This window comes from Hyalella azteca, unplaced genomic scaffold (assembly GCF_000764305.2).
Source record: "Hyalella azteca isolate HAZT.00-mixed unplaced genomic scaffold, Hazt_2.0.2 contig1933, whole genome shotgun sequence".
Classification (NCBI taxonomy): Eukaryota; Metazoa; Arthropoda; class Malacostraca; order Amphipoda; family Hyalellidae; genus Hyalella; species Hyalella azteca.
In genome coordinates this window covers 127,013-143,622 of record NW_025932225.1, presented here as the reverse complement: position 1 = coordinate 143,622, position 16,610 = coordinate 127,013, and the positions used below count along the sequence as shown (strand labels likewise).

The 16,610-nt window shown below is 37.0% G+C and overlaps 1 protein-coding gene across 2 annotated transcripts in view; it reads right to left on the bottom strand.

Moving 5' to 3' along the window:
- The window catches only part of LOC108667975 (elongation of very long chain fatty acids protein 6), a 61,924-nt gene that overhangs the window by 36,119 nt on the left and 9,195 nt on the right, over positions 1–16,610 (bottom strand). The window contains exon 1 of one of the 2 annotated variants that reach the window (XM_018155086.2): positions 13,339–13,916. The exons of the other annotated variant lie outside the window; for it this stretch is intronic. Coding sequence (XP_018010575.1) covers positions 13,339–13,808 — 470 coding nt within the window. The 5' untranslated portion in view covers positions 13,809–13,916. Of the gene's footprint in view, positions 1–13,338; positions 13,917–16,610 lie in introns of those variants that run through there. 2 annotated transcript variants of the gene reach the window in all.

The following is a 16,610-nucleotide window of genomic DNA, read 5'->3' as shown; positions in this document are numbered from 1 at the left end:
TATAAATCGACCTAAAATAATACTATATTAATAACTTTTATATCGTGTAAAAATTATTAACAAATGGAGACGGTTCACCTTCAAACAAGAGTTAGCTTGACATGTAGTGAAAATCGATGAATAATTTTTGACAAGAACGAGAGCTTTGACAATATATCACTCTTAATAAATAATCATCAAAATCTAAAACAAAATGTTTCAGATTTAAAAATAGAGAGCGACGTGTAATTCCTAAGATGTTATGTAGTGTAAGCATTTTTCATCATATGAGAGCCGATGTTCCATATAACAATACATCGATGTTGCTTCATTTGAATGTCCACAAGGAAACTTCAACTGAAATGAAATTGATACCTGCACTATTCCGAGCATAGATCGATTAAACTATTACATATATACTTTACACAGTAGCAGCATACGCGTCCCATTATAATTACATTTAATGTCGTGGAAATTGTAAAAGAAAACTAAGTTAAAAAATGGTATGTGACGTGCATGTAGGAGCGTGTTAAAAATGCACGATTCATCTGAGAATTAAAAAAAATTAATCCAATATCCTGTTCAAAAATATGATATAACTATATTGTGTATCCAGGCGGGACGAAGGATACACCCGCCAATTATATTGTGTTGTACGTGCGGGAAGAAGGCAACGCTAAAAAATATCGAAGCATACTATCAAATCTCTTCTGCTTTCAATTAGTTTAATGTTTCCTTGCGTCAAAAAATTATATATTGTAAAAACGCCAGGTATCGTTAAAAAGAACTATAACTGGCGAACCAATAAAAAATTATTTCGTTTAAACAACTATAAAAACATAATTACTGAGTGAAAAGAACTATAACTGGTGTACCATTTAAGAAAAACTTTAATTCGTTTAAACAACTAAAACCTTACTCGTTACTATTCATGCACTCCTGGTCCAATCAAAAACAGATCCTGCCAAGAGGAAAACTACATGGTATACAGGGTGCTTGAGGTGATATCTTTTCCGCAATTCAAGGATGGATTGTGTAAAATTTCGAATCCAGCAGCTTAATCGTCGTGTATTGCTGTAATCAAGTATCCTTCATTAGATGGTTTAACGAGATATGATCGTTCACAGGATAATGCGAGGGTTGGTCAAGCTTCCACAAACACGGTATAGTAACAACAGAAGGTGACGCAACGACGGACAACTCGAGTACAAACATCGTACAAATGAGAACAGCAGAAGCCGCATTAATTACTGCAGTAACCATAACAAATAAGTGAGAAGTAACAGATGCAGCATGTGAGATGTATCAGGAGCAAGCAATTAAAAAAAAAGCAAAGTTAAAAGTAACAAAAAATTAATAACAACAACAGAGTCAGAAGCAAAAGCGCAAGTAGAAGTACGAGCGAAGTGGAAATCAGCAACTAAATCAAAAATAAAAACAATAACAGACCGAGAAGTAAAAACAGAAATAGAAGTATGAGAGTAGTGAGAAGTAACAGCAGAGTTAGAAGTACGAGTGTAGTGAGAAGTNCAGGTTATACAAGGAGAACTTCCGTCTACATGAATACGGCACCTGCGATGAGTCGGAGCTGAATAATCAACAGGTTATACAAGGAGAACTTCCGTCTACATGAATACGGCACCTGCGATGAGTCGGAGCTGAATAATCAACAGGTTATACAAGGAGAACTCCCGTCTACATGAATACGGCACCTGCGATGAGTCGGAGCTGAATAATCAACAGGTTATACAAGGCGAACTCCAGTCTACATGGATACGGCACCTGCGATGAGACGGAGCTGAATAATCAACAGGTTATACAAGGCGAACTCTCGTCTACATGAATACGGCACCTGCGATGAGACGAAGCTGAATAATCAACAGGTTATACAAGGGGCCCCATGAAGCCCGTTAGCGCGTCCATGGTTATTACGTCACAATTCAATTCTCTTAACTTCACTGTTAAATTTAAAATAAATAAATAAATTGAAATGAGTGGACATGCTCTATGTCAACTATAAGCAAATTTTTATATGATATCTAACGTTTAAAAAGTTAAAATTTTAGCAGTCTGTCTCGAATATTAATAGAGTTTTCTAGAAGTTGCATAAGAGCGTACATGAATCAAGCATCACACAATGTTCAGGATGTCAAAATCCAAATAATTTTATTCAATAAACATCAAAAATCTTTGCATGCAAGTAAAAATCCTTCACGCCTAGAGAAATCACTCTCCAACTCTTGCATTTATGGAGTTGCACCATAAATGAATATGGATAAATAAATATTCGAAAATTATTGAGTCTCCTTGCTTGACGCGACTAACACGCCATGAAAGATGAATGTCAACATCAAGTGTCAGGAAGCCACGGCAAACTTACAATAAAACTTTTTCATTTATTTATTTTTATCCTGAAACAGCGAATAGATATTTTGAAATGCGTGCAAACTGCAAAATAATCGCGTGCAAACTGCAGACGACATCGCGATACACATCGCAAAACCAAGGCGATTGTTGCGAAATTTTTCTTCCGTAAAAAAGTTATTTCGATTCCACAAATTATAAAACGGTAAATGAAAGTCCGAAGTCATTTCTAGATTCAACAATAACCTAATAATAAATCAAAGAAAGAGTTTTTTTGATTTAAGAACAAATATGCAGACTTCGAAATGAGCAGAAAATCAAACATCTACACATCGTGGTCCCTATCGACGGAGTTTCCTGTAGCAGAGATACGCGTCGTGTACACGTCACAGAATTTCCGACGATTTCCTGAAAGTCGAATATCCTGTCGTGCGCTGCAAGGTTTCTTTTGTAAGCATTCGTTGAACAGCTACACGCAACAACTTTAAAGATACAGACGAAGATGAAAGTGATTACATTAACTACCTTATAATGATTACATTAACATAACTACGGTACTTGCCATTACATTACATAATGTACCGAAATATTTGATGGTTTCGACTAGCAAGATTATTTCACATAAACAAAAGAATAATTTTTATTCATATTCAAAGAGAATAAATGTTGCAATACAGTCTCAAATCTATACGCTGAATTTACAAGTTTTTGAATTAAATCTAACACAAATGTTCTCACCAAAAGATATATATTTTTACCTGCATCATTCTTCCTAATTTACTTGGAAAATTTCACGTTGTTCCCGTAAAAAATTGAAAATGTAGGATATAAAATGCGAACAGTTGGTGATAACATTCATTGGAATACATACAATGAAATTCGTTCAACGGAAATTACTGAAATTAAATACGACACACGAAATTTTTTACAGGGATAACATCATAATGATAACGGTTTTCAACTTAACGGCTGAAGCGAGTGCCACATCATGTATTGAATGAATGAATTATAAGCGTTCAATATTTCATGATGCAGGTCTTGTCACGACGTGTGAGTGCTGCTGGTCTTGTCACGACGTGTGAGTGCTGCTGGTCTTGTCAGGACGTGTGAGTGCTGCAGGTCTTGTCAGGACGTGTGAGTGCTGCAGGTCTTGTCACGACGTGTGAATGTTGAAGATTGCAGGGCAAGCGTGACAAGGATCATAGGATGAGTGTACAGATCTGGTATTTTCCGTGCCGTATAGTTGAGTAATTATGGATCGATGAGGAAACTTTGGAGCAATTAGAAGCGTTAGGATATAGTAATTAGATGAGGTGGCAGCGCCAGACGTCGTTATGTAACTGCATACATGAGACATTCACGTGCATCCTTCACGAGCGATCGGACGTTATGGTGCCGTACTCCACGTGGAACGCGACTCACTATAGCCAAGCTATATAACTAGCGGAGATAGAATGATAGAGAGGATAGGTGATAAATCAGCGGGCGTACAAAATAGGAGACAAAAAAGCATGGAGATTAACATGCTACAGAGTTCTGATAACGACTTGTGACAGAGTGCTGATTACGACTTGTGACAGAGTTCTGATAACGACTCCGTACTTCCAATCGTACGATCGCAATAATTTGCGACAACCTCATGCACGTACGATACGAAAAAAAATTTTAACGACGAAGCAACTGGAGATCGTACCGCTTTAGACGATGATAGCGAACATCACCATTCATGCAATGCCGATGTAAGTGAACACAATCACGATCGAACGAAAGCGAAATAGTATTATACCAATTATATGATATAATATGATCCTTACAAAATAATGACCAGAGAGCAATAAGATAGATTCTATTGTCGCTTCAAGCGTGAGCGAGCCGCAGCCAGCATGTTTACCGCCACTTTCACTCGACGCAAATTGATTGACTAGCAGATGTGCATGTATAAATGAATATAACGGCATATCAATAGCGCCATTACAGGCATACACATTTTGAAGAGAACATTTCAAATAAACCCTTTTCCCCCCGCATGGCGGAAACAAGGAATCCCGTCCTGTATTTTGTCTTTGATTGTAAATAAACTGCTCGGCTTGTGAGTTGTGATCAACATAGATCCGAAGTAATAAAACTTCTTCGCAATGAAAAGTTCCAGATTTGCGTGGCTGGCAATCTGCTTGCATCACGCGGCTACTGAAGAATACAATGTTGGGGACTAATAAAAAAATAGTTTTTCTTTGACCTCGAACACTTGGCCAATGATCGCAAATAAAAAGGATGAATAAAAACTGATAAATAAAGAACTATAATAATAAATGAAAGATAAATACAAGAAAACAAATTACAAAACTATAAACCATATGCATCCTATCCAATCCCTTACAACAATGCAGCTAGAATTATACGAGTGTTGCTACGCCCCTATTTATTGTGCCCATTAGTTATTTATGATACAGAGATGACTTTAATCACACGATACGAACCGTATACTTTCATTCTCTCACAGAAGACTTTCAGAACAGCGAGCAAACTTTTTAATGTCTTGCAAATGAAAAACAGTTATATGATCGGCAATATAAATATATGATCGGCAATAAATAATATAATGACATTATATATATAGTGATTTGAGCAGCTATTTAAAGAAGAACTTGCTTATGAATGGCAATAGAGAAATGCAATCTGATTTTAATTGCGAAATTCTCAGAAATTACAGAATTTTACAGTGATCTGGATTTGTAATTAATTGACACTATCATTAAAATATACCACAAAATCATATTAGAGAAGGATATATTTTCAAGCTACACTTAAAAATTTCTTGGGACGATATATATATGACGTCTAGAAAATGGCGTTAGCGCAGTGCAAATTCATCATGCAAGCCTGCTGGGAAATCATAAACTATATGGAAAAAATGACCATGGTCATAGATTTTTTAGTCATTTTCTCCCACAAGCTGAGCTAAAAAACGAGGTCAAGTGTTGAAGACTGGATTATTTTACTGAGTGCACCTGACCTCTTCACTGAGGCTAATCAACTCATTTCCTACAGTCAGTCAACGTCAGTCAAGCTGAACCCGATCTGCCATTGTCTTTTCTATGGTTTTAAATTATCAGCAATATAATGCTTTTAATAGTTTAAACATAAATAATTTTTTAGCGAGTACTGGAATAAGAAATTTTCGCAATCGTTTCAATATAGTAGAAAAAATTGTACGTGAGGTCAATCGAACTTCAGGCTAATTCAAGTAAATTTCCATCTTGCGCATCACGTCACAAACCGGTTCCTGTATACTGTATAATTTATTGAACATTTATCTGTATGTTGCCATATGTAGTACACAGCAATCAAATTTCAACGTGGATTAACCGAAGATATTTTTATGAAGCCTTTAGACTACCTCATCAAATTAACCATCAGAAATCTCAAGAAGTCTGATGAAAACATCAAAATTGATTAGTAGGTGCCAGTTTACACAAATAAGGTAACCATAGACGAATAGTAAACTAACACGCACGTGTTTGTGTGGATTAACAAACAATTCCAGGAAACATGTTGTCCGAGGCAAATTAACACACGTTTATATACACCGGAGTGCTAACTTCAAGTACCTAATAGACAAAGATTCAAGGCTCACAATGAAGAGACTTGACCGCCAATGGAAGTGATGTACAAAGCCTTGACATTCCAACTCAGGGAAAATCTCACCGGCGAGAGTTATTTTTTGTGGGTACAAGTACAAGTCAAGTTTTAGGTTACGGTCAGGGTTGTTACAATTATGTCGCGCATACATCGCCCTCGCTCACAGTTCTGTATATACTCGTATATACCCACTTGTGTTGGCGTGAAACATTTCAGCAGTAATAGACTTTTTCCATGGGGAATTTATATATTTATTTGATTTTCCTGAACTTACAGTAATATTTTCAGATATAATTGTCAATTCATTAATATGAGTAGTTATTTTGTAATAAATGTCCTCTCATGAACAATCCAAACGAAAACTATTAAATTCAATTACTATAATTAATGTAATTAGTGATCAAACTATTGATTAATTCAAACGAATCAAGTTTTTAGTGCAGTTCCATATCGATCCAGTGTATGTATTGAGACAAATAATTCCCTGCCATCGCGTCACACACGCCACGTATTCATAACAAACTATCAGAAGAATAAAGGAAGAGAAGAATTTCCTGCGATAACCGTCAACACATAAACAAGTTAACTGCAGGTAAATGATTCCCAATAAAACATACAAAACGAGGTCCTGATAACAAATTAGCTGCACCAGTTAGCGCAGTGCTTCCTAAACTTTTCACCATGTTGACCAATTAAAGTAGTCACAAATTTGCATTTTTATCTGAATTGGTTCTAATAACTAAGCTAATTGGTACTAAATAACTATATGAGCCCCACTCAATAACCTTCAAATAAAATACAGCGTCTTAGATATAAAAGGCGTGCTGATTTCCCTAAACTTTTCACTACCCGAAAGTCCTTGGCGTCGAGTGAAAGGATAATGTAATGCTGATGTGTGCATGGATATTTTAGATGCAAAGTCATACGGAGGAAACAATGAATAAATGAGTCGAACGCATTTATTCATTCTGCGCTCCGTATACCCTTGCCTTTTTAGCGCATTTTTTTATTTATGGAAAAAATGCCCTATATTGTACTCGTCATGTCCGTCCGTCTCTCTGTCCGTCTGTCCGTGACTTCACGTTTTCGTCGACGAGAAAATGCGCTCTCTGTCACTCACTGCAGTAGGTACTGAGTGACAGTTATATCACTGAGTTATATTTTTTATAAATTACTTCGGTAAACCACATGAGAACTTACACGTCTATTCTGCATTGATTATGCTAGATTTCGATTTAGTTCGACAATTCAGCGGTTTAGAAGTACCTATAAGGTGTCAAGTTTTGATGAAAAATCAACACAACGTATTCAAGGAACCGGATGTCCGGTGGGCTGGATTGTCGCGCTGTGGTCGCGTGCTGAGCGCAAGCGTGAGCTGAGGATTCGGAGTTTCTAGCACGCTTTATATGAACGTTTATAAAATTCAGATGGATAACGTCAGATGCAAATAATATATAATTTAATGAATATAATTAAACTAAGAATCATTCGCTGTAATCACGGTCGAAGGAAGCCTGCACTATATGTGTTCAAGCTCAATGATTGCCGAAAATAATGTATCCGACTAGAATATAAATAGTAAAAACAATGTCCGAATTTTAATTCATTCAATATCAATAAATTTTTCATACCCATATCGCTGTCTCAAAGCCATCCTTGATATAATTGAAAAATACGGCATTTAGTAAACGTCAACTGCAAATCAATTTCGGCTGCAGACGCTAGTAAGTACTAAATGAAATGAATGCACGATCAATATGGTCTTACTATCCTGCTATCCAAGATTAGATAAGATTGTAGACTTAGAGAGAGTGAAGCTCCCTTTCCACACAAATGAACTAAGGGGGGGAGGCCTCAGGGCATGGAAATTCAACAAAGTTCCATCAATGATGATCCAACATCACAACAATGCTCAGCAATGATGATCCAACATCACAACAATGCTCAGCAATGATGATCCAACATCACAACAATGGTCTACAATAAAGACCCCAAAATCTTAAAAAAAAAACACTGAAATAATAATGAATAATGGAAAGATTTAAGAAAGCCAGCATAGGCTGAGCAAGCCCAATATCTGCAAAATGAACTTGTATTCCGTCGTGAATACATTTGCAATGCGATAATACGGTTTGGCAGACATAATATTACGGTGATTGATCATGAAGTAGATGACAGTAAAAATTATTCTATTTAAATATTATTATTATATTTAAATATTATTATTATTGTTTAAAAATTATTCTATTTATGCTTTTATTATATCCGAGGAAACCCATCATTCAACAACAAACCAAAACAAAATTGAAAAAAGTATTTATCAGGACGTCAATCGCTTGAGCGGTTAAGGTCATGAAGCAGCATTCCATCAACTTGAGAAGGTAAACACATTACCAACTGAAATAAAATATCTCACGAGCCCTAATGAATAAAAATTAGATTTCTCATGGTCCCCCACCTCGAATTGATGCATTATTAAAATTTACAGTTTAATTATTAATCGCATTATTATATTTACAATTTAAAACATCCGCCTCATTCATGAGGTATGTGCATAATAGCAAACAATTGTACTGCTTCATGTGGCATGTAAACGCATAGCAACAGAAATAATTGCGGAACGGTGATCGCAGAATGTCCATAAATGATAGCGCTTTGGAAATCAAGATGAATTTTCAACATGAATGAAGTTCATTTTTAAAGCATAATAGTAGTTTAGCAGAACAATCCTGTATAATACAACGCATCCGTATAACACAACACATCTGTATAACACAACGTATCCGTATAACACAACACACCTGTATAACACAACACACCTGTATAACACAACACACCTGTATAACACAACACATCTGTATAACACAACACATCTGTATAACACAACGCATCTGTATAACACAACGCATCTGTATAACACAACACATCTGTATAACACAAGACATCCGTATAACACAACACATCATTACAACACAACGCATCTGTATAACACAACACATTTGTATAGCCAGTTCATACATTAGAACAAGACCTCCAAAGAGCGCTCGGTTCGGAATTCCAAGCCGTAGCCACAGGCAAAGATTTTGCGAATGAATTCTACACGCCAGAACCGGTGTTCGATGCTGCCAATATTGGTAAGTTCGCTGCACTCGAGCTTTGGTTTCGCGTTCACACACAGTACGAAATTGTCATCCTGGACACACTATTATAATTTTTAAGTTTTATTTTCACAATTTTCGTACAGAGTACGAAACTGTTGCTTTTCGTTGTTTTCTCTTAGGCGAGAATTTTAGAATCGTGAGCCATGAAGTTAATATACTGTTCTGATCACAGAAAAGTACAGTGAGAAACATTAATTGTACTATGTTATTTACCGAAATAAAAATGATTTAAAATTTAAGAAATAAAACTTGCATGAGCAACACCGGTTGCAGGAAATGCTCAAACATCTGTTGCCTCGAGAGTAATTGTTGCTCTCTCACATGACATTACCTCCATCAGAGTTATGCAATCAACTTATAATTATAGGAATAATCAATTTTGTAGATCGATTTCGCAAATATTGTTGAACAAGTTTGATGCGTAAAACTTATCCATTTAATTAAATATATGCAACGAATCCTGTGATTGAACTACTAATTATTAAAACTTAACTTGAAATGATAATCGCTCAATAGCCAAACAATTATAATTCTCAGTTCCGTAACACAATTCTGAATGCAATTCCCCCAACTAGATGCAAGAACACTCGTACAAACAATCCTATACAGTCTTCATAATGACAATATTTCATCTACTTTCATACACATGTTATCGACGACGGCATTCAACTGGATTTCAAATACAACAATCACCACAATTAATCTAAATATTTTGTCGTCTATCGTCTATATTTTTTTATCGTCTATAAAAAACAATCTTATTCCTAAAAATCCTGCGTTCACAATAAAAGGCAGTTTGTACTGGCGGTTGCTAATTGTTTAGCATCCGTGACAAAACTCATTGTTTCTTGAAGCGTACGTACTTGAGTACGTCGATATTCGATGAATTTTTACGGTTACGGTGGAGCGACTCGCGCGCTTCCTGCATGGACGGCGACCAGAAGAAGCAGACCATCGAAATGCGGCGGTGAAAGTAAAGAGTTAAAAAAAAATCTCTCGGGCACTCGCACAACTTTCGCTCTCGTTAGGCTACAGCAGCAGCACTGCTGCCGGTGGTGTTGCGGCTGGTGCTGCTGCTGGTGATGTTGGTGCAGCATCTGGTATTGGTGGTGCTGCTGGTGTTGCGGCAGATGGTGTTGTTGCGGCTTGTGTTGGTGCTGCTGCTGAGGTTGACGCTGCGGCTGGTGCTGCTGCTGGTGCTATTGGTGCAGCATCTGGTGTTGGTGGTGCTGCTTGTGTTGCGGCAGATGGTGTTGTTGCGGCTTGTGTTGGTGCTGCTGCTGAGGTTGACGCTGCGGCTGGCTGGTGCTGCTGCTGGTGATGTTGGTGCTGCAACTGCGGTTTGTGCTGTAGCTGCAACTGCCGCTGCAGCTGCTGCTGCTGCTGTTGCGTCTGGTGCTGCTGCTGGTGATGTTGGTGCTGCAACTGCGGTTTGTGCTGCCGCTGCAGCTGCTGCTGCTGTTGCGTCTGGTGCTGCTGCCATCTGTAATTCCGCATCGCAGCTTCCCCGTAGGAAGCCTGACCTGCTGCTGTTCCAGCTGACCTAACGATGGCAGATGGTCTTCTCCAGATACTTTGAAAATTTATTTTAAAATATAAGGTATGGACTTTTTTTGCTTCGAAATAAACTTCAGGGTTAAAAAATGTCATCACCTAAATACTTTCAATTGAACGGCCGACGTTCAGCCTTGTATAAATGAATGTTCAAACGGTCCAACAAGAATTACAGCTTCGATCTTCTTGACGAACTCCTCGCATTCTTAAAAAAAATAAAAATAAATATATCTTGCGCTTGAGTATAGAATGTTAGCATGCTAACTTTGATACAAATTCAGGAGCATGATATGAAATGATTAGATATTACATGCTATCCTTAATAAATTGATATTACTACAGAAGTATGATATGAAATGATTAGATGTTACATGCTATCCTTAATATTAATATAACATTATGACATGAAATGAATAGATGTTGCATGCTATCTTATATATTTATGCTACAGTATGATGTTAAATAAATAGATGTTATCAGATATAGTCTTAAACATCAGTATTAAAGTATTATGTAAACTAGAAAACCATTTTGGTATTTAAATCATATGCCGCGATAACCTCATATATGCATACAAAAGCTTACAGTGAGTGAAGTGAACATATATCGGGTGAATATCACGCACAGATGTAAACATCACGCACAGACGTGAACATCACGCACATGCGTGATCCTGCATATGTGGCACGCACACGTACAAACGCGGCACGCACACGTACAAACGCTTAATCGCGTCCAATAGACCGCAGCAACTCGCTGCAAGTGGAGCGTCGCTTGCTACAAGAGAACGCATTCTTAAGAGACGCATGCAGCCGTGAAATATTTAAGCGATGCTCCTCACCAGGCAAATGACGTTGAAAACACGTTTAATTAACGTTTATTCGATGAATTAACGTTTAAGTAACGTTTATTCGATGAAATAAAGTTTATTTGCCGTTTATTTCATGAATAAAGCTTAATTAGCGAAAAACCGTTTATTGAAATTTAGAAGATGAACTAGAAGCCTGCAGACATCCAGTGAGCGTGTAGATATGTGCTAGTATATAATAGTTATCAATAGATTAACAGTTAAAGAACAAGTGCGCCTTGAAGAATGCATAAAGAACGCAATATGCTATTCTCAAAAGACACATGCAGACCCCGAAATATTTAGGTGATATATGTATTAATAACGAATACGGATTTGAATAATTAACAATATGTGGATACAGAACCCATGAGCATCTTTAATTAATTCTCAATAGATGCATCAAACAACACCGAAGAATTCACTTGAATCTTACTAGATTTATACTCATTCAGTTTTAGTCTCAAAAATAGATATTTCTCTCGGACAATTCTAGATGTGAGGAGGACACCAGTCATCATTTGAAGACATAATCTTCTCTTTACACATAAGAAGGCATGGAAGGCTGGGTGGAATAATAGGTGAAACAGTTCCCTCCACTTAAAATGTATTACCTGGCTGTTCAACTCTTGTTACACCGCATTATTTTTACGTTTTAATTGTACCTATGCAATCCGACAGGGGTTATAAATGTACGCAATGTAACTCGTGCGGTTCCTAACCTTCAGTCAAAACTTGAGTGAACATGACATTTTTATTAGTAAATATTTTCACAGAAACAATTACTGCCGAACACAAGATAATTAAGAAAAGATTTCAACTGTTGCCTCACGCTTGATCCCGGCGACCAATCGTTGAGTTCAAACATGTCACTAACTTGATGAGTTGATTGTTAGCGCATTAAGCAATATAAAATAAGACTTTTTTATATATTTTGAATTTATTTATTGAATGTTTGCGGTGGTGCCTAGTGATGATTGTCGTAGAAACATGTTGTCATGTTTCTGCAAGCAAGAGTACACGCAAGATGGACAAATGAATCATTTCTTATATTTCCTTTATATTATACGTATGTAGAGGAGTCAATATTTATCTTCTGACCCTCAACTTGATTTAGGAATGGCGACATGTATTTCTCACGAGCTACTCCATTACATTTCATATTTTACTAGTCTTTTTTGGAGATGGAATGCAAATTTTTGAATTGATACTTACTTGAAATTCACTGCAGTAAAGCAGACAGAATACACGTAAAGCTTGTTCATATTTCGGTGGTTTTCTCATTGCAGTATAGAATTTAACATGGTCTTGCCATTCCACATTGTAATAGTTGTAGACATAAATAAGATGGCTACAAACTTTTTTGGCTTGTTGTAAATCAAAAAGTATTTATTTTGTTCACAAAGAACTACCATACGTGCACGATGATGGGTAATTTTATAATACAAAGGTAAATTTCTTAATAATAGTCCATAATATCTGCAATATGCATTAGCAGAAAGCTAATGTCATAATTGTTCAACCGTTGTGTTGGCAAATGAGGCTAATGTCTATGATGGAAATTTTTTCATCTGCTTGTGAGCAAAATAATTCTCAACTCAAGTCACGGATCCCCTTGGGTATTATGTTTTTAGACCTCTTGAAGATGTATACAGTTTCGTCAACCATAACACTATTTGACTGCATAATTGTTTAGGCTTAGCTTACAATTATTAAATGACTAATTATCAGAGATAAAACACATATAAATACAATTTATTTACGCTTCTCAGATGACAGGTTTCAAAGACTTACGTTTTTCCGGAGAAGCAAACACAGAACTTGAATCCGTATGTGTTCAAAAGATGCAGCATTTCCAGTGACGTTCTGATGGCACCAATGGTGCTGAAAACCGCGAGGCAAATGTTCCAAACAGCAAGCTGCGTCCTGAGCTCAAACCTTTCGCGATTTTTCATGTATTTTTGCATGAGAAAAATGAAGGAGAGGTAAGCGAAAATGAAGAAGTTACAAACCCAGTGATATTGGCTCATCCAGTCAATGTAAAAGTAGGTATCGAAATTCTCCTCGAAATCGAAAGTGACGCTGTACGAGTAATTGAATCCGGTGGTGTACTGGCCGTTGACAGTGCGAGGTTCCTCACTGAAGTTGAAGTATGTGACGCTGGAGTCGTCATGGCGCAGTCTGTACAGGTTGCCGTACGCGGCGAATTTAGTGATCGCCGATTCATGATAGTACTTAGAAGGTTGGTCGGACAAATTCATCATGGTAGGGTCTTTGGTGATACCTAGCACAAATCTAAGCACTCAAAGTTCGTTAGGTGTTCCTCTTTTTCGTTGGAATTACACTGACCTTGAAAGACAGGATATGAGAAATTTTATTTCACATTCTCTAGCACTTTAGTCATCAATTTTATATAGAAATGTATAACACTCGAACAATCAGAGTGAGTACAGAAAGTGAGTAGTATTTATTATGCCAATAATAGTAGTAGTATTTGTTCGTAATAATCGTAACGGGAAATTTTAATTAAACATTCTCCAAATTATTTAAGATATTACAAGTCCAAAAACCAATCCTAGTCAATTGACCATATATACTCCCACCCTAAAATCAAACCAAATTCAGCTATCATCTACACAACTGTCGGACATTATGATTAACTTCCAAATGAATCACAAGTCAACATCCACAACGAGAGCCGAGTCATCGGCGCACGCGCCAGGTTCCTCACACCAGCACGAACACGAGTCGCGCCTAGAGAGCGAGACCAGGTGTTGAATTTACAACACAATACCATGAAAATGACGTCACCATCCAATAATTTCGTCAGATTAAAGACCTATGCTGTCTGTCGACTAGAAGCGACTATGGTGTAGGTAACACTGATGAGGTAATAAATTACTGAGCAATTAAATATTCAAGATTCACTATGAATATTACATACCAAACACGAAACAAAATACGTTTCATGAACATACCTAAGCCAGCTGGGACAACACATCGAGGCACTTCGACTCTTATACGAACTTCACGGATATCAAAACTTTAACAATTGTGCCTTCTACATAATAAGAAATGAGAATTTCGTCTGTTAATTCCTAAAAAGTTCGAACAACAAACACGCAACTTACTTTTCGGAATTCAAAGTTGAACACTCATGGTAGGCAATTGGTTAAAAAATTCTCACATCAGAATATTGAGCAAATACTACAAATAATTTGGCACCATTCATTATCCGGCTACCTATCCGAGGATCGATTTGAGAGGCAGGAAAGTTACGGTAATTGCACACCATTGAATACAGGTGCCAAGGTCAATTAGATATCGCAATGAACCGATAACATCGCAATGGTGTTGACGGGTGATGTTGGGGAAAACAGAAATGTATGGAATTAAAAAATGTGAGGGACAAACCAAATGAGATTGACAAAAGAAATGTGAGGGGCAAACAAAATGAGCTGGACGAACGAAATGAGATGGACAAAAGAAATGTGAGAGACAAGCGCCATCGTTTGGATAGACGATTAAATGGACAAATGAAAAGAAATAGACAGCCGGTAGGTACGATGTAAACAAGACACAAAGCAAGATATCGGGACACTGAAGAACAACTGCGGGTTCTACAACAATAGCGGTTTCGCATCCGCATTTGAGTGCTTCAGTCCCATGCTGGGAGGAACTATACATTGTGTACAAATTAACCTACACCTACCATCATTAAAAGTGTTTGTATATACTTCGATTCAGTTCATTTGCTTTTTGTTGCTATCCACAAGGATGTGCGTGTTGAGTATAAACCGCGGAAGGAAAATAAACGTGCAAAAGCATAGAAACTCTAATAAGTTTATGTAAAAACCCAATTTTTGAAAAGAATTAGAAAATTCTCAGTTCCACTTGAAACGGAATTCTCTCTGCGAAATATTTCCAAACCCTCTCTAGCAATTCCTTGGGAAATAACCAATCAACACCTACAAGAAATATTAAAACGTTCATCAATTTCCTGGCATAACAAATTTAGTCAAAGCTCTAACTAAACCCTTTACAGGCACTGCATGTGTACAATACATTGGAAACCCCCAAAATGTTGGACGAAAGAGTCTCTGAAATGGTCTGGTAGGTATGTTCCTAGTGGTAACTATAGCTCGGCCAAGCCTGGAAGTCGTTTTTTTTTTTTTTTTTGTTTTACCCCGTCAGTGAAACGAAGTGGATTGAGGTCATGTAAAAAGTGGCCCGGACTATGAAAGTAAAAGTGGAGGGAAAAACTGTGCCGCATCACATTGGATTATATCTTATTACCACTGCGACGAGATTTCTTTTAGATCTGAAAGTAATCTCTGGATCGATGAGAGTGATTGGACTGATTGGTCATTATAATCCAATAACAATAAAATGAATCCAATAACATACCACAGCACGAGACTCCCAACACGAAAAGGTATCTAATAAAGCAAGAAAATTGGCTAGTATCAAGGCTCGTCACTCATTCGATACAATCTTTTATGCTAAGAGGTTGTAGGGTTGTTCACCTATCATCACAGCAAATTTTAAAAAATACACTAAGAAGTGTAAAGTAAGTGTGACTAAACATATTTCTTCATTCAGAGCATGCAGTCGATAACCGAGTTTGACAATTGGGACGTGCAAGAAATGTGTAATGTAAACCGGGAAGGAATCCATGAGTGTGACGCACACCTAATCAATAACTTAAGCAGGAGCACGAGTGACTTAAAGTAGGAAACATATGACATCAACACATGGACTGAACTTTCAACTATTACAGCTAATAAATTTAACCACTTTCTATGCTTGCTTTACGTTCTCCGGCAAATGACCTTGCTGATGAGCCCTTCAAGTAATAAACAGAACTCATAAAATTTACTGCCAAAAGGACTTTGAGACACTCAAGTTTTGAACAAAACAAACCAGCATCTGTGAAATTAAACTGACATAGCAAGAACAACCAATGCTTTTCGATTGGATAATATGGTCGCAAGAAAAGTTCCAATCCTAATTCTAAATTTGGCAGAGACACTATACGTACACATAAAACAGGCACAACTGGAGAT